Source organism: Jaculus jaculus, chromosome 2 (genome assembly GCF_020740685.1).
Source record: "Jaculus jaculus isolate mJacJac1 chromosome 2, mJacJac1.mat.Y.cur, whole genome shotgun sequence".
Taxonomy (NCBI): Eukaryota; Metazoa; Chordata; class Mammalia; order Rodentia; family Dipodidae; genus Jaculus; species Jaculus jaculus.
Genome location: NC_059103.1, coordinates 20,620,047 through 20,639,384, shown reverse-complemented (window position 1 = coordinate 20,639,384; position 19,338 = coordinate 20,620,047). Strand labels below are relative to the sequence as shown.

General features: G+C 51.6%; 1 protein-coding gene across 2 annotated transcripts in view; it reads left to right on the top strand.

Moving 5' to 3' along the window:
* Atp9b (ATPase phospholipid transporting 9B (putative)) overlaps positions 1-4,143 on the top strand; it is a 226,118-nt gene extending 221,975 nt beyond the window's left edge. Inside the window, exons 29-30 of one of the 2 annotated variants that reach the window (XM_004662636.2) lie at positions 1,872-1,904; positions 2,931-4,143. In XM_004662636.2, coding sequence (XP_004662693.1) covers positions 1,872-1,904; positions 2,931-3,067 — 170 coding nt within the window. In that variant the 3' untranslated portion in view covers positions 3,068-4,143. The remainder of the gene's footprint in view (positions 1-1,871; positions 1,905-2,930) is intronic. The other variant, XM_004662637.2, reaches the window with a different exon arrangement.
* Positions 4,144-19,338: the final 15,195 nt, after the last annotated feature.

Genomic DNA, 19,338 nt, shown 5'->3' with positions numbered 1-19,338 from the left:
GAGCCACCTGTGCTCCATCTCCTGTCCTTGGCTATCTGGAGGGGTCACAGCACCCCAACAAGACACCTTGCAGTGGCCCTAGGCATCTTGTCACATGATGGCAGCATCTTCACCCCCACTCCCGGGAGAGTCTAGCTCCCTGTTGCTTCCAGTGCATCCCTTGTCCCAGTCCCGTGCGCTGTGGTTTGATGTCCCAAGCCCAGCTCCCTGGGAGCACAAAGCACTAGGTGAGATGTGCTAGGAAGCCACCTGCTCAGTGATTGACCGTTCCAGTCACCGTCACCCTCACCCCACCTGCCTTGTCACTTCTCAGCAGATTGAGAGAGAGCAAGTCAGGGGAACTTGCACTCCACATTTTCACGTGAGCTGGGCTTGCTTTACAGCGCAGTTAGGTTCTTCCAGAAGACGGCTTGGCACATCCACAGGAGGCCCGCCTCCTCGCTGCAGCGCCGACACTGGAAGTCATCCTGGTGCTAGCTTCTTCAGGGTTCCCACGTACAGCTGCAGGACTGTCCTCTCCCACGCCAGCACTTCCTGTGTCCCTCAGAACTGGCCCACCCTTGCCCATTCCATCTCGGCAATCCTTCTTCAGCCAAAGGCTGCTGTCACTAGCTTCAAAGTTAGAGTCCTATGTCACTTCACCTTGGTCAGTGTGGCTAAGAGCACCAAGTCAGATTCTTTCCTGGGGTTTATAAAATCTGGGCAGAGAAAAGAAGACTATGCATGTGCCAGACCTCACTCGACCCCCAGAGCATGGCCAAGTCCCATCTCCTCAACCAAAGCAGAAGGGTGGGGTGACGGACCCTGCATGCTCTGGGCACATTAGGACAGAGTCACAATCATTTGAATGCAAGCAGTGCAATTCCTGGACCAAGAAGGAAGGCTGCACGTGTCCCTGATGTGTCCATACCTCTGACAGCAGCAACAGGTACCATCCTGGGCAGCTGTCCACAAGTGGATCGCATCGCTGTCCCTGCACTGCAAATGGAGACACTGTGACTTTGGGATGATATGTGTGGGGGCCAACACTGAAGAGCACCAAGCCATTCTGGCTCCAGGCTCAAAGCCACAGTCTGTGAGCAGTCAGTGCAAGACATCACTCTTCAGACTTTGGGGAAATACAGAGCACATTTTGCAGTAAAAGAAACACTCACCACAAGTAAACATCTGGCATGTAAGAGTTAAGACTCCAGCTAGACTGTCTCCACTTTTTGTCCTTGGAGATTGTGTTACTGTCCTCTTCCACGTGGTCATGAACTGTGTGCTTAGCATGGAGGAAGGCTGGCTTGCTTTTATAGCAGCATGCTTCCATCGCCAACATTTTACACAGAACACAAAGCAACATACTGATTAGAAAAATTAACTGCCATTCCCCAAACAGTGCTGCAATGAGCAGACACACAGTGGCCTTTACGGGCAGGAGTTTCCTAGTGACAGAAAACAGCCTGTCATGGGACCATGGGCAGGACTGTCACCAGAGCTCCTTGCTCCCCTCTGCAGACTGCCGCTCATGCTGTCTGCGGCCAGGTCAGGCAGTGCTCAGTGTGGGTCTCGTACATGTGAACAAGTGTGCAAAGCCCAGTGGGTGCTCAGGCACAGTGACATTCTGAGGTGGACGATCTCAAAGACTAGCCTGGAGTCTGTGCATGTGCTTCCAAGTTGCAATCACATATTGCAGTTCAGTTCAAAAGAATTTATGGTAGCAGGCAGTGAAATGAAAGGGTTAAAACCACAGGCACAAGTGCACTTCACGCTGACATTCTTATTGCTTTTTAATGTGTTTCTTTAATCAGTAGCTAACCACTTGTAATGTCCCGATGCCTCCTTGACTCTATCCTTCATCTTCTTTATCCTGTTTTCTCTTGGCACAGGTATAGGCAGAGTATCTCTTGGCGCTTTCTTAGGTAGGTGAAGTTATTATTCCCTTCAAGAGTATAGACATTTAGCAAAACAGCACCAGTAAGCATGCTTAACTGATTTTAAGAAAGAGAGAGAGAAGGAAGAAAGAAAGTTCCTCTAACTCACCACTTTGCCCTGACTGCCTTTCTGGTCTTAGCATGCTCCAAGGTGCGGTGTGGCTGAGTGAGGGAAGTATGGGATCCGCTTTCTTTGTCCCTCCCTAACACAGGCTTTCCTTTTAAGTTCTACTGGGGAAGCTGAGAAACACTGCAGGCCTTCTCCCGCTGTGGCTGAGCCTTTCCTTTATGGGCTCGGATCCCCTAGATGGAGCGCACTTGGTTTCCGCACACCCCTTATTTTTGTCAAAGTCTGTGTAACTCCTAGTAAGCAAATCCTATAATCCCAGCTCCTGATGACAATCTGATGGATCTCGTAATTTACATATTCAAACTGTAACAAATATCAGCCTTCAGGCCTGCCTCCTCCCACGAAGACTTTGAATACCTTCCATCGCCAGTGCCGCCTCATTAGGATGGGCAGTAGGTCTAGGTTCATCTGCTGTGATTGTGAGAATGCCTGGGGACAGCCAGCTTCAGAGTACACAGGCGAGCACTGTGCCAAAGGCAGGAGCAGCCCCCTGTCTCCCACTGCTCAGAGCCCCACAAAGTTAGCTGTTCCTTGGGAGAACACCAGCCTGGGTGGACCAGACATGGCAGAGGTTCATACACGGTGTCCTGAGCAGCATGGCAGTGTCCCACATGTCCCAGCAAAAGCACTGTTTCCCTATTAAGAGGTACGGGCGGCTCTGGCGTGCGCACGCCCTTCCTTGTGCTCAGCTGTGTTCATCGTGCTGAGAGGAGCCGGCGCTGAGCAGGCAGGACATCCACGCTGAGAGGGGACCTTCTATGTGCACGGCATGCTGGAGCCCATGGCTCTGGGAACCTTGGTGGGGGATGCAGTTGTCACAGCCATGGCTTTGAGGGCTGGGAGCTTGTAGTTGGCTCTCACTCTTCTCTATCTCCTCTTGACAGATGTTGCCTTCATCACAACTGTGACTTTCTTGTGGAAAGTGTCGGCTATCACTGTAGTCAGCTGTCTTCCACTCTATGTGCTCAAGTACTTGAAACGAAAGCTGTCCCCTCCCAGCTACTCCAAGCTGTCCTCCTGAGAGTGACATGAGCCTGGGTAGAGACGCCCCTGTGCTGGGCAGTGTGAGGAGCGGGTGCTCACTCGGCTGGGCCCAGCTTTCCTCGCGGGCATCCATGCTGAAGCAGGCCATTTCCTACCACATCAGCGACCGCTTCGCCGCGCCGCCCAGTGTCTGTCATCCGAGCGCGGACGGTGCTTTCCTTTGATGGTGAACCCCACGGAGAACACTGTTCCTGCCTGGACAGTGAATGCTGCCACCGGAGATGCCATGCCTGCACGTGCCACCGCTCCTCAGTAGATGGCGGATCTGCACATCGACCCTCTGCCCCAGGCACACTCCTCTTCAGATGCAGTTTGGCTTCCCAGTGGGCACCCCAGTCATGATCCCCTGCACCGAGACCAAGCTCTTCACATGCACACACACACAAGCCCAGGTGGCCGAGCAGTGACATTCCTCAACATAATCCCATTGCAGCTATGAATGTAAGCCATTCCTCAAAGGCATTGCTGTTAGCTAACATGTTTTTAAATCCCACCCTTTTTTATTTGTAAAGTCACATGCGGAACAGTTTCTGTGCATAGCAATCAGCTGTCCTGTACGGCTCCCATCACCAACCAAGATGCTTCTGCTGAGCAACGGGTTTCTCTGGTCCACTTGGGCTAACCCCCACTCACACCAGGCTCTGCTGTGGGCTGCACCGAGGTGTCTTGAGATCCCACCCCTTGGAGAGGCCTGGAGCTCCCACGGGGCCTGCCGGGTGCAGTGTTCTTCCCATGTGTCATGTGGCAGTGCCTCCCAGTGCTGTGGGGCATGGGCCTGTTCTTGGCTGCAGACCTGGCCTGTTGGAGAAGCTCTTCACACCCTGTAAAGCAAGATGTTGGAGTGTTCTTAGTCTCGGGGTTTCATAGGTGCCCATGGTCCGCTTGACTTCCCAGCTACGATGGGCCCTACCACTCAGAAATCCTTGGGGCAGGCCAGGCGGAGTGGGACACGGGATGGTCCTGACAGGCCATGGGCCTGGGGCACGACCCTCCACCCAGGCTCCTTACAGGACAGACTCTTCAGCCCCAAATAAAGCTGCTTTCTTTCTCATATTTCACTGGGGCCTTTGACTCCAGTGCCCACCACTGTTTCTTGGCCTGTGTCCTGCTTGAGCACTCCCTTTCCAAATAGAACTGCCACCCAGAAAGGCTATTTCTGACATTATCCACAAGGTGTCACTGTTTGTTGTCGGTTCCTACAGGAATGTTTGCTAAGTAGGGTTACACATCTGTTTTCTCTGTGTGCATGGAGGGAGGCAAGAGATCATCCACCTGCTTAACCGATGGATTTTACGGTGTCTCCATCCCTTCTTTCAGTGCAGTGAAAGGGACATGGGTTTCACGGAGACGCGAAGGGTCCTGCAATGGGGGAAGACCACCAGGTGCAAATCAGACGCTTTATTGCCTCTGGGCTGTTTAGAAATAAACCGTCCATGGAGCAGGTTGTCCAGCACAGCTGGGCATAGTCTCAGAAAACGAAAGCCGTGAGCGCTGGGGTTTGCAGCTGCAGCACGCAGGTACTTTCATACAGTAGTGTGGTGCTGAGCAGGCAGTGTGGCTAAACCAGACTGCACGAGTTGAGTCTAGTTGGCAGGCTGCAGGGAGCCAACATAGCTTCTCATCCTTGAAGTGAAAATACCGCCCCCCCCCCCCCGGATGCCACTGTTAGATCAAATGCAGCAGCTGAGGGGAGGAAGTTCTGAACATCTGCCTGGCACACGCTACATGACTCAGAAGGGCTGTGTGTCATTAGAAAATAGCCACCCAGTAAAGGGTCACTGAGCCTGACCCAGCTCAGATATATGAACTGGCTCTTTAAGCAGCGTGCGTGGAGCAGAGCCACTGTGTGAGACAGCCTTGCTGGTTTGAGGGCAGCCTCACTTTGTCAGCTCCAGAAATTCTCATGAGCAGACTGGCCTGCTGGTGAGCACTGCCCAGCCCCCTATAGGACTGAGCAAGACTGCTCCCCTGTGCCAGGGAAGAACCTTGAGACTGTTCAGGAGTCTTGACTTTGACTTTCCTTGTCACTTGGTAGGTCTGAGGCAGGAACGCACTGCACTCTCCCAAGTGTTCCATGTGTCCAGTGCACATACGGGCAACAAACCTGATCTTACCCTCATGAACATGGGTGGGTAAGGAGACTGACAGGACAGACAGACAGGAGAGGCTCCCTGGAGAGCGGTTGAGTTGAGGCCATGCCAAGACAGAAGGGACAGTGGAAGAGTGATGGGTGGTGGAGCAGAGTCCACAAGCAGGATGCAGGTGAGGGGCGAGTGAGCAGCCATAGCCGGGTGGACAGAGGGGCAGATGAATAAGTGATTGGCTGGGTGGATGGATGGCCGGGAAACTGAGTAGACCGATGCCTGGGTGGATGGAAGAGTGGATAGTCTGTGACGCTCTGGTCTCATAACATTCCAGGCCAGTAGCCATCATGTTTTTTCTTTCTGAATTAGTAAACACACACCCCACAAAGCCAGAGCCGACTGCAGAGGTAGCCATCTGCTTTCTATGCTGATCAAAAAGGGGCAGGAAAGAGGCTGCGGTAGGAGGACTCCAGTAGCGTGGACCAGCAACGCTGGCCTTTGCTGCGAGGCCTAGAGGCCTGTCCTAGCCTGCAGCGTCTGTGCACATGCACATCCCATCTGGGAAGGGCTGTGTGAGTGTGGGAAGAAGACCTCCCTAAGTGAACGCCGTGTTTCACTTCAAGTCTGGAAGGACAGCAGTCACAGTGATGCTGTCAATCACACCAGTGTGGAGCCCTGCACCCAGCCACGGCTGAATGCTCACCAGGGTAGGCCGCACACAGGGCCCAGATAGCTGGAGTCAAGCTGCACACAATGGCACACATCTGCAGTCCTAGCACTTGGGAGGCTGAGGCAAGAGGATCATGAGTTTGAGACCAGGCTAGGCTACACAGTGAAACCCTGTTTCAGAAACAAAATCAATGATCCCACATCCAAAGAACACATGGGTTGAAGAAAAGGATGATTAGAGTACTCTACTTTCAATTTAGTGAAACTGTCAGTATTCGAGACACAGAAGAATTTTACAGTTGTCAATGTTCCTAACGGAAAAAAAAATCAATTGTCTAGACCAGTTTGGGAAGCTAGAAAAGCAATAGCAAAACAAAAAAAAAAAAAACATAAAAGTGAATTTCAGGGCTGGAGAGATGGCTTAGTGGTTAAGTGCTTGCCTGTGAAGCCTAAGGACCCCAGTTCGAGGCTCGATTCCCCAGGACCTAGGTCAGCCAAATGCACAAGGGGGTGCACACTTCTGGAGTTCGTTTGCAGTGGCTGATGACAGAGAGAGAAGGAAGAAGAAAACCCGTATGATTCTGCCAGTGCTCAGTGCAATCCATGGTCATCAAGGTTAATGTGTCAGCGTCCCGTTGGTGTGTGGAACACTCGAGAAAAAAAAGGGAAAAAGGTTTAGTTGGCTCATGGTTTCAGTTCATGGTCATTTGGTGCCATTATTTCTGGCCTGTGACGAGGCAAGCATCCAGCCATGTGTAACACCTGCTTGTAACCCCAGCATTAAGGAAGCAGTGACAGGCTGACTCCCAAGGTTTGCTGGCCAGCCATTCCAGCCCAGTTAGTGAGGTCTAGGCCAATGAGAGACCCTATTTCAAAAGAAGTGAATGGCGTTTCTGAGGAAGATACTACTAGGTGTCCTCTGGTGTTCACGTGGGCATATACACATATGCACACGCATTGCATGCACTTGCCAAAACATTAGGGGCTGGAGAGATAGCTTAGCGGGTAAGGTGCTTGCCTGCAAAGCCTAAGGACCCAGGTTCGATTCCCCCGTTCCCATGTAAGCCAGGTGCACAAGGTGGTGAAAGTTTCTGGAGTTCATTTGCAGTGGCTGGGGGCCCTGCCTCTCCCTCCCGCCTCTCTCTCAAAATTTTAAAAATTGATTGTTGAGGACTGAGCTAGAAGACAAATGGTCAGACATCAGGCTTCTGTGGAATGGGCAGGTGATAACGGGCCAGGCTTTGGATAAGGGCACACAAGCCGGCTCAGACCCCAGAAGTGAGCACGTAGAATGCTCTGCTGGAGTTTTCTATAAGGGAGAGCCCAGCCAGCAATGCCTTTTCCTCCCTGAGACCAGTCTGATAGGAACAGGTCTTCTGTGAGCACTAGCAATGTGTGGTTTGTGGACATCTCTATGGGCACTGGTGTCAAGAAGCCACAAGTCCTGTGTTCTAGGAAGCACGTGCGAGTCACAGTGCCAGGCCTCATGTTGTCAAGGATGTCAGGAGCTAAGCCTGCAGGGCCCTCATGGGCCTGGACCCTCACAGTTCAGTGGTCTCTGCTCTCTTGCCTGGTGCCAGTCCCACAGCCTCTCCAGCAGTTTGCTCTCAGGCCCCATTGGGACATTATCCCTAAACACTTAACCGACTACCAGCTAGTTTCACAGCAACCTCTCCCAGTGCCACTGAAGGGGCACAGAGATGCCTGCTCTTGCTACCAGGGCATTGGACCACCGAGGGCTACTTGAGGCTGACTCCCCTCATCCTTGAATTTGAGTCTATGGATCCTGCCTTGGCTGGCCCAGCTTCTGTGCTTGGGACCAACCATCAAGTTAGGCCTTCATAACCCTGGACTGCAGGGGACAGACCGCAAGCAGTACCACAAGCTGCAGAAGTCAATCCTGCAGTAGATTTGAGTTCCCCTAAGCCCCCTCACATCCACATCTTTCCTGACAGCACTTGGTGACAGGGCTTGGGCATGACAGAGGCCAGAGGGATGGGGAGATTAACAACGGAGAAGGTAAGAGGGATAGAAAGGACACTGCCCAGAGTGCCCTCTTGTGCTCAGTGTACATTGGGTGGATAGACTGTGTCTACCATCTGTCTTCATGTGGTCATTGTGTGGTCTTGCCATCCTAGGATCTCTGTGGAGAGCCCAACTGATGTCTTGGTGACCCCACTGCCACCTGCCCAACAGAGCTCTGTAGCCCTTACCTGGGAAAACCCTTCACCCTCCAGTCCGGACCCTCTATCCTTCAAGGACTTTGAGCGCATGATCACCAAGATCCAGTCATTCAGAGACCCCTGAGCAAATGTAGGGTGGGTGTGGAGAAAGCTGTCGGCACAAGGAGTCACCCCATTCCTTCATGGGGTTTCACTGAAGGGAGGAGGGTAGGACCTCTGCTACTTCCTACAACCATGAGCCCTGACTCTCCTCACTCCTGTCTACATGGTACCCTCTCCCTGACCATTTGGAGTACGCTTCAGACTAGTCCCTCGGGCCATTGTGCAGTGCATTCCTTGGTGCTGCCCAGGGTGGAACTGACTGGCCTCATAGAGTGCAATAGGGGTGGAGAAACTGAGGCATAGAGAGCTGCAGGAGATGAGCTAACACAGAGCAGAGGGCACTCTACACATGGCTGCGTGGACCTGGATAAACCCGGCATTCTGCTTTCCAAGCCACGGGTTATGACCCCACAGGTCCCCACACCCTGTATTGGGGCCACTTATAAAGACAGGAAGTGAGTTAGATGGGCTGGAATCCACCGGTCTATAGTGTCCACCAACCTACCCCACAGCTTCAGCCTTAGCTCTTTCTGACTAGACCTCATGTTCCCAACCCCAAGTGTCCCAACCAGGGGATCCCCAGGGTGCTAGGCTCAGGTCTGGCCTCTCCATTCCTCCCAGTAGTGACTGACTGGCATACGTGTGCCTTTACAAAATGTGCCCACTTCAGAATTAGTTCAGATGCACGGGTTTTCAAAGCATGCCAGGCTCCACACCTCTTGCCTCGGTTTCCCTCAAGGGTTCGTAGACCTTGGCATTATGACCTGCTTCCCTTACTGTCCTCCCTCCTGCCATTAGCTCTGGAAAGTGGCTTGAGGACTCCCCACACGGAAAGTAGACCTGGAAGGGAAGTGTCCAGCTTTGGCTTCCAGAAAAGTGCATGGCACTGGCCTGTAGTCATGTGGTATCTGTCAGACACCATAGTTTACCATGAGACTACACAAAGCCCTAAGTCCCCCCACCCTGTGCCCCAGTTTCTGTACCCAGAATGTGCTGCATTCCTCTGCGGCCCACATTGGCTCCAGAGAACAGGTGTAATTCTAGAAGGTGCCAGGAGGGGGCAATAGACACCAAGAAACAGAGCCTGGAGGTTGCACTTTGCGCCCTGACTGGCAGGGCTAACCCCATTCAGGGATTCCAGCGGGTATTCTCTGACTATGGCGTCTTCTTGGGATCCAGCAAGGAATCCTGGCTTTGCTGTACTGAAGAACACACCTCCACCCCTAGGCACTTGTATGCAGATGTCTGGTTGTGTCTGAATGGAAGGGTCTGCCACTCAGGGCCATGGCCTAGACCTGGAGGATTGCAGGGGATACTCAGCCACAAGGTTCCACCCTGGGGCCCACAGCCTCAGACGATGGGGTGGCTGTGGGCAGAAAGGGGGGAGGTAGCATAAGGAGTAAGGTCTTTGCAGCCCCTTCAGTGAATCCCAAACACATGTGGGCAGAATTCTCCACAACTCATCACTGTGATTTTAAGAAACCTACGCATCCTCCGGTCCTGCTTTGACCATTCCAGAGCTACTGCTGGGGGCTGCTTCTAACCCCTGCACCCAGATGGCACTGTGCCTGGCATACTAGCCGCTGGCTGGATCGCCACAGGCTCTGGACAGGGACAGCCACCCCAGGTGGCACTGTGTCTTCAACCTAGACATGCTCAGAGACATCTGTATGCAGATAGCAGCACACAGGGTGAGAGCTGACGCCCTCAAGGGGATGTGCTGGGATCCTGAGCAGGTTCCTGCCGAATGTCCCAGAGAAAAGTACTGCTTCTCTGTAGCGGAGGAAGTGTAGGAATCTAAACCCAAGCATCTGTGGACGGCAGCAATCTGGACTTCTACGGGAAAGCAGTTTAAATGTTGGCTGCCTGTGTGTTTGTAGTTAAAAACCCCGCAGCACTGGCAAGCCCAGCCAAGAGTGCCGCCTTCCACCAGGCCCAGCTGGCCACTCCCAATCTGTATTATCCTCCTGCCCTGCCAACTGAGGGGCTCTGGATCAGTTTCTCTTAAAGGAGAGTAGCATGCTTTTGGAAATCCAGGGTACAATCAGGGCTTTTCTGCAGATGAGAAAGGCCATATGCATGACAGCAACCTTGGACTGACTGTTGTCCCCAGGAGAGATGGCTGTGATTCCCAATGATATCCCCAGACTAGAGACAGTCCATCAGACCTGCACCCAGACTGAGCCACCAAACCCCTCTTTTCCAGTCTTCCTACTGTGGGAGCATCTTCTGGGTGAGGCCACACCGCACCAGGGAGTCTCAGCTTTGCCCTACAAGCCCCAAGGGCAGGTGCCTGCTCCAGCCTGGAGGTGGGAGGTAACATGACTGAGAGGAAGACAGTCACAGCAGGTCCTGCCCTCTCTGCCCCCGCACTCCCTCCATCCCACAGCATCCGGGACCCCCTCCATGTAGGTCAGCTTCTGCACAGAAGATTAACCTGGGCCACAAGAAGGACGTGGACCATTTCCTTTCAATTATGCATCTGACTCTGACATCCTTGGGGTGCTTTTAATTGTCGGTATTTCTCTCTTTTCTCCAAAGAGTCCTTTGTAGTCCCCCAAAGTTGGGAAGCGAACATCACACCGCGGGAGAAAGCGCTGCCAGTTTTCCTAATTGCAGTGGCTGCTGATGTGTCCGTAGCATGCGCGCAGCAGTTTCCCCTTCATGCCAGACATGCAGCCATCCCCGGGACAAATTCATTCTTTCAGACATGCAACGGTTCCTGGGACAGGCTCCATGACAGAGCAAAGGCAAAGCCACAGGAACTCAGTGGATGTTCTCATTCCAGGTACAATTTCTAGGGATCTGGGGTGCCTCCCATGGATAGGTACGTATATATGCGGTGGCGGTACTGCCATGAATGACCTTGCCTCTGCCTGGGACACAGGGCTGCAGATGTGGCTCTGCGACGTGACAGGTTGGGGTCCAAACTTCCCTGTCTAGCCTCCAGCCTTGAGCCAGCTCAGGGCCTTGAGGAAGGTGGAGGCACATGGGAGAGTCCAGGGATGGGAGTGGGGGGCCTGGGTGAGGCTCAGGCATGTCTGGGAAGCGCCTGGCAGCTGCAGTCTGCTCCCACACTCCCTGGTCTCCTCTCCACCTGGATTCTTTCCCCATGCATGTCCAGCTCTCTTGACCTCATCTGGGATGAAGCTCTCTCCTGGGCCTCTGTGGCCACCCCTCCTTCAGTTTCTGACAAAATATGAAAAGGTACGACCTGGCAGCAAAAGGATACAGGCCAGGCTGGATGGGAGACTCTGCAATCTTTCTTCTCTCGGCGCTCTCGGCTTTGGTGACTTCAAGGCCAAGGAGCCAAGATGCTAGCTTGAGGACAGTCGGGAGTGTGTCAAGGAAGCAGGCAGAGGCAGTGGCTACTGACTGAATTGCCCCAGTAGGAAGTGAGAGGTCACAGAGGGGAATCCCATGAAGTTCTCTGCAATGGGATGGGGCTGCCTGGAGCCAACAAGCAGCCAGGGAGCCTGAGATGAGGGTGGAGGAATATGCTGGAACCTACAGGGCATGGAGGTCTCCTAACCCGATGTGTTGAGAGAGGTACGGCAGCATTGAGAACCCCTATCTTAGGGTCGCCTGCTGACTGCTTGTCCCCAGGCTCACATCCATTCCTGAAGACCACTTCCACCCCTCTGGGCTCCTTCTGAACCCCATCTCTCATCAAAAATTACCCATGAGTTCTAGGGCACCTCTTACCCCTGAGGTATACCAGCCCAGATGCCCACAACTCTGGACAGGGACTCCTGGGCCAGGTCATCACCTGTATTCCACCCCCACATCCTGCAGCTTAGGTGTGCACACAAGTCCTTGGGAGGAAGGTGGGTGTCATGGCCGTGAGGGAGTGATTCCCATGAGGCAGTGTGTCCGCCCAATGGCTGAAAGAAACTTCATAGGCCTCCTGGTCCCCAACAGTCAGCCAACACAGTGCTCTCAGTGGTACCTAATGTGTAAAGTGACCTTGTCCCCATACCATGTTCACCTGACAGGCCTGCTTAGCCACACATAACCAGGTTCCCCCTCCATGTTCTGCCCAACCATTGAAAAGATGGGTGGACACTGCCTATCCCCAGGCCTCCCGTAAAAACACAGTGGAGTGACAACTAGAGACCCAGGTCCCTAAGAAGCGACCATCAGCCACTGATGGAGCGCTGGGCATGGATGTCTGCATGGCACAGGAGGGAGAGACAGGAAAGTGTCTCAGGGCGGGGGAGAGCTAAGGAGACAGCCAGGAAAGACACGCAAGGCTGGAAGGATAGCTGAGCATTGTGATACATTCCCGCGGCTCCTGCTGCTCTATTTGGGAGGCTGAGGCAGGAGGATTACTTGTTCCCAGGAGTTTGATGCCAACTTGGGCAGCACAGCCAGATCAGTTCTCAGAAAGGGGAGAGGAAGATGTGGAAGAAGAGAAGAAAAAGAAAAAATGGCACGCTGTCTGCTTGAATGAAAATGAGGAACACCTGACCTGTGCTGCTTGCTCCACGTGGAGCCTCGGGGAATTTACTGAGTTAAACAAGTTGGACCCAAGGGGACACATGCGCCCAGGTCCCATTTCTGTGAGGTCCTCAGTATCATGGAACCCTGGAGGCAGGAAGCCAGTCACGGTCATCAGTGTCCGGTGGCGGGGGCGGGGGGGGGGGGCGCGGACGGTTCAGTCTGGAAAGCTGGAGAAGTGCCAAGAATGAACATGGTAACAGTCACATGGCATTGAATGTTTGCACTGCAGTATACACTTTAAAATGGGCTAAAAACGGTCAATTTTATGTTATGTTTATTTTACCGCCAGTAAAAAAGAAAAAGAAAAGAAAACCCTTTTTAACTGGATGTCTGAGTAAGGGCTGAGCCCCGGGGACAGCCCGGGCTTGCTGGTGTGCAGCGCGAAGCATTAAGGTGGAGGGCTCTGTTCATTTACGCTTTGGCAAGACGCCACTTCCTGTTTCTAAGAAGAAATAAAGGGCTGAGCAGACTTATAAAAAGCTCCCCGTCTTCTTGGACATCAAAGGGCCCCACACAGCCTCTCGATGGGTTAAGTGTAAATGAAGCAGAAACACATGGATTAAATTTCCCCTGAAATTCACTCCGGTTTAAAAATTAATGGAAAAAGTGCCTGGCAAAACTTGTTTAGAGCTTTATTGAACCAAAACACTTTAAAAATAGTTTGGGAAGCTGGGCCCTGCGATGGGGTGGATTTGACTGCGTCTCGCCAGGCTGAGAGGCTCCAGGGGCAGCCAGAGCCACGTGGCTCACCAGTGGAGAAAACAGCTGCACGCGAGAGATGAAGGCAGTCATTTGATATCAGAAAAGGGAAAGAGAGGCCCAACCTCATTAGCTAGGTCTGGGGGCAAAAGCGGCTCACTGTGGGTTGCTACTTAATTAAGAGATTTGAGGAGAGAGTGGTCTGACGAAAGTTACAACGTCCCCATTGGAAAACTGTTGGTTTTCTTTATTATTATTTTTGCCCTAAGAAAACAATCAGCTGGGAGTTTTACATGGACAAATCCTGGGGACAGAGGGCATTCATTGCAGGCCAGAAAGTAGTTTCCAAAGCCCCTGTCAATCCAGTGGGCAGAGACAGACTGCCCGATGGACTGGTGACAGTCACTTCTTGCCCTGCAGACCTTCCATGACCTGGCTGGGCAGCGCAGAGCTGCAAAGCACAGGTGGTCCTCTGTCCTCAGCCAGATAGGGGTGCATGCTAGAGTTTCCTGTTTATCACCTACCCGAGGGTGCACTCACCCACTTGTTTTCCAAGAGACTTCAGGTTGAAAAGGGGACCTTTCCCTGTTTAGAAATCAGCTAGATGCTGGGGGCAGCAGGCAGCGAGGAGTGGGGTGTCTCATGCCCTCTGTATTCTTCCTTCCTGGTTGGAGGAGAGTTTACTCTGCAGAGTCACTCCTTCCAATCCTTATGAAAGAAGCAAGGACTTTGGCCAGCCACTACTGGTGGCTACTTGGCTACTGTTACCCCAGCAATGGCACTAGGCTCCCGTGAGCTATAAGAAGCAGAGTCCTAAATCAAACTGGAATGGGAAGCAATTTTAGCACCGCAGTGGGAAGCTCCCGGCGCAGGCTTCCACGGCTGCCAGAGTCGGGATTCAAGCAAGCCCTGGATTCTGACCTTGGATTCAGACCCACTTTGGTGACTTCCCCAGGATGAACCAGGAAGCCTGAGGTTTGCATCACTGCAACTTTTAGGAATAAAGAATACTCAGTGGCTGATCTCTGTCAGGTGCCCACCTTGGACCTGGTGTAGGCAGTGGGCAGTGGTGTGCCAAGTCACTGGAGTTCCTACAGCAAACGTTATCTGGTAGGTCGTGTTACATTGGGCAAGAATGGTCTCTTTGCATTATCTGGAAGAGACACTGGCCCAGAAGGAATGCCATCCCATTCTCCCACAGAAGGTGCTCTCGGGGAGATCTGAAGGGCCATTTCCCAGCCCCATGGGAGAGGAGAGGAGGCTGGCACTCAAGGAAACTACAGTGTGATGTGATGTGACTGTATGTTCAAATACTGGAGGCATGCTACTTTACAAGGAAGCATCATTTTAGCTCACACTGTTGAGGATCCATGGTGTTGGTAATGGCTTCTCACTGGCAGGGTCCGGAGGAAGCCCAGGGCATTGCATGATGAGAGACAGACAGCAGGTGTGTCTCTTCCAATCTCTATGACAGTCACCAGGGCTCAATTGTGAGTTCCACCCTATGACCTTTCCTAATCCTAGTCACCTCCCAAAGGTCATCTCTGAACACCATGGTCAGATGCACTTATCCCCTTTGTCATGTCTCGGTGGGATGAACATTCAATGCCACACCTTTGGGGACACTCTGGCATACTTGAGCCACCGCACCCAATATCCTGGGAGGAAAAAGCCAGCATTATACTGCCTGCATGCATCGCTGTACTGTGGCCACTATAGTGACCACAAACTAGCTTTAAACTGGAGAAAGATATCAGAATGGGGGCAGAAGTTCAAAATCAGCACCATCCACAGGGCTGAGCTTCCTGAGACCTGGGTGGGGAGGGTCCTGCCTGTCGCAGCTCCCAGTGGATACTAGAATCTCAGTGCCCCTTCAAAGTCCTTCCAGCCTGTCCCTCTGTCCTGGTGTGGCATGTGACTTCCGTGTGCCTCTCTTTCTATGAGGACACTGGTTCTGCTGGGTCGGGGATTTCCGGGACCTCAGTGTAACCACATGTAGCTGGCCCCGATTTCCAGACCAGGTCCCATGCACAGGTCCGGGGGTTAGCCCTTCATGGTATTTTTAGAGAACACAGTTCAATCCACAGTGGCACCGCTCTGAGATAATGACCAACATTTCCTACACTCCCAGGATTGCCACACCGCATCATATTCACAGTAGTCCTGAGATGGGGAGACGGTTGGCATGGGCACCCACAGTCCGTGGAGACCAACTCCTGGCAGGAGGATTCGTACACTGCGCTAGACCCCCTCTCCAGGGAATTCGTGAAGTTACTTTACGATCCCCATTTAAAGTCTTATGGAAAAGAAACTGACACCCCAAAGTCTCTAAAAAGGGACCCAGGAGCAAACAGCAAATGAAGACTACATCTGTCGCAAAAACCCTAGGGAGGTTTGGTAAGGATGGGACAATCTGTAGCATGTGAACCGCAGACTCCCCGGCCCTGATCAGTGAGGTAAAGACCTCATTCATTTGGTCAGCAGCATCCAAGGACCCCAGAAGAGAGACTCTGTCCTCCCCCAAGGACCCCAGAAGAGAGACTCTGTCCTCCATCCCAACTGTCTGCTTTGGACTGAGGCCCAGGAGAGTGGGTTGAGAATGGAGGCCTTCTGCCCAGGCCCTGTGCCTGGACAGCATGGTGTGGCATGTGCAGACAGTGGCTTGGTTGCCCTTGTCTCAGTACCTCAGCTCACCAGGCAGTAGCTCCAGGAGAAGGGTGGCAAAGTGGGGGAATGGCAGGGCACTGCCTGCCAAGTGCAGCTCAGCTCCCAGAGAGGTTATCACTGAAGCTAGTCATCAGCCCCATCCATGCTCCAGAGCTCTGGCTCACCTCTGCCTAAGAGCGGAAGGAAAGAAGAGACAGCTTCCCATCTCCCAGAGGAACTGGCTTCAAGTCACAGAGCCAGCTGAAGCTTACACCCAAGGGTGCTCTCAAGAAGCAGCTGCTGGAAGCCAGGCGTGGTGCCGCACGCCTTCAATCCCAGCACTCGGGAGGCAGAGGTAGAAGGATCCCTGTGAGTTCGAGGCCACCCTGAGACTACATGGTGAATTCCAGGTCAGACTGGGCTAGAGTGAGACCCTACCTTGAAAAGCAAAAACAACAAAAAAAGGAAGCATCCACTGGGAAGGGAGTCATGGATTAGAATGTAGCCTGGCTGGAGAGGCACTTGCCTGAAAAGCCAAAGGACCCATGTTAAACTCCCCAGGACCCATGTAAGCCAGATGCACAGAGGGCACATGTATCTAGAGTTCGTTTGCAGTGGCTAGAGGCCCTGATGTACCCATTCTTTATCCGCTTCTTTCTCTCTCCTTCTCTCTTTCAAACAAAAATTTTTGTAAAAAATTAAAGGATGCAGCCTAGACTATAGGGTGTCTAGTTCTCAAAAGAACCAACTGGGCCTCTGAGAGGAAGCCCAGTGTGGGGATTGCCACCCAGGGCATTGTCAAAATATCACAGTAGCTGAACGTGAAAGCAGAGTATGGACCAGGAAGTAAAGGTCTCAACTGAAGTCTTGTCAGGCAGGGGACTATGAGCCTTCCAGACTATGTGTCCCACAAAGCAGCAGTGTAGGTTAATGCTACTAGGAGGGGCATAGACCTCACTACTGTGGCCCAGAAGTCACTAACAAATAAATAAACCAAGAATAATGAGCCTCACATGAAGTTGCAGGGGGCTCAGGACCCAGAAATACTGCAACATATTCTTCAAAACAAAATTCTTGAGGGCTGGAGAGATGGTTCAGCAATTAAAGGCACTTGCTTACAAAGTCTGACGGGCTGAGTTTGATTTCCCCAGTACCCATGTAAAGCCAGCTGTACAAAGTGGTGCATGCAACTGGAGTTCATTCACAGTGACAAGGGGCCTTGGCGTGCTCATCCTCTCCTTCTCTTGCTCTCTCCCTCCCTCCCTCTCTCTCTCAAATAAGTAAATACTTTTTAAAAAACCTGAAATGTAAAAAGAAACAAAACTTATATATTTACAAAAACAGACAACCAAAACTGTTTATGAGGATGAGCAGATGTTAGATTTAACAAAATAATAAGAGTTCAAACGACCCATTAACACACTCACAGATATTAAGTAAGGCTTGCTGGGTGAAGTGCAAGAGGTGTGAGGACTTCACTCCAAGAGGGGGCTCAAGGGCTGGAGAGATGGCTTAGCGGTTAAGCGCTTGCCTGTGAAGCCTAAGGACCCCGGTTCGAGGCTTGGTTCCCCAGGTCCCACGTTAGCCAGATGCACAAGGGGGTGCACGCATCTGGAGTTCATTTGCAGAGGCTGGCAGCCCTGGCGCGCCCATTCTCTCTCTCTCCCTCTATCTGTCTTTCTCTCTATGTCTGTCGCTCTCAAATAAATAAATAAAATTTTTTTTAAAAAAAAAGAGGGGGCTCAAATGGCACAAAAGGTCCAAGTGGGAACTGTAGAGCTGAAAGACACACTAACTGCAGTAAATGATTTACCAGTGAGACTTAGCCATAGATCTGAGCTGGCAAAAGAAAGAATTAGTGAACATGATGTTATTTCAATCGGGATTAGGCAAGCTAAGAACTGAGAGGAAAACAGAATGGGAAAAATGACAGCGTGTCAGAGAAATTGGGGGTGCTACTGAGTGAGCTACAGAGGGGACAGAGACAGATGACTAAAACATCAAAGGATTGTCAACCAACTTACACGTCCAGGAAAAGCTCAGCAAATCCCACGTAAATAAACCCTGAGAGACCCACACACCGACCCAGACTAGTGAAAATGTAGAAAGACAATTACAAAGAGAATGTTTTAGAAACAGAAAGGAGAAAATGACGCTGTTTGTGAGGGCACCGCATCTCACTTCTAAGCAGAAATCACTGAGGGCAGAAGGCACTGAGATACCATATCCAGAGTACGCAAGACAAAAGCCTGCCTACCAAGAATCCTGTGCTCAGTACAACTTCCTTTCAAAAGCTAAGATGCAATAAGGATTTACCCAGAAAGACAAAAACCGAGAAGTTTTGCTTACAGACCCATTTTGTAAGGAATGCAACAAGATGTCCTTCAGGCAATAATTAGAAGCCCTAGGGCTGGAGAGATGGCTCAGTAGTTAAGTGTGTATCCTGCATAATCATGAGGTCCTGAGGGGGGGCTGAGACTTCCCTGGTTCAAATCTCCAGATCCCATGCAAAACATCTCAGCATGACTACATGCACTTGTAACCCCCAGTCCTGCAAAGGATCAGAGACTCAAGAACTGTCAACACTGCAAGATTCAGAATCAGTAAAAAGAGACTCCAGCTCAAAGAAAGACCAGGCTGGACAGCAACGGAGCCAGCACCTGACGTTCCACTCCAGTCACTGTAAGCAAGCAACCCATGCCATAGGCCAGTGTATGGGGTGCCACAGGGGTGTATGGTGCATGCACACGTGCATGCATACACCACACATGTACCACACTACATACACACACACAAGCAAAAATAATATTTTTTAAAAAATGAGAACTAGACAGTAACTGTATCTGCAAGAACGGCAGAGTTACAGAGAAGGTACGCATGTGATTTTATCTGATGATATAATCGCCATCGCTACATTTCTTCTTACAACTAATTTTAAAAGCAGTCAATTGTGTCTTGCCTTTGTATATATTACGCTGTATTAAATGTTTCTTTATTTAAAAAAAAAAAAGCAGTCAAGTAGGCCTGGAGAGATGGCTTAGCAGTTAAGGTGCTTGCCCGTGAAGCCTAGGGACCCAGGTTTGACTCCCCAGAACCCACATAAGCCAGATGCACAAGGTGGTGCACGCGTCTGAAGTTCAAGTGCAGCGGCTGGAGGCCCTGGCACGCCCATTCTCTCTCTCTTTCTCTCACTCTTGTTCTCTCTCATAAAAAATTTAAAAGCAGTCAAATAAAATAATATGTCTATAACATAGTGTTGGGCCTGTACCTTATAGACATGTAACCCAGGTGTAATGTATTTGCCAATAACAACAGAAAGGAGGTGAGTGGGCGTACTGTGTCTGAAGTGAGTCCAGATGGTA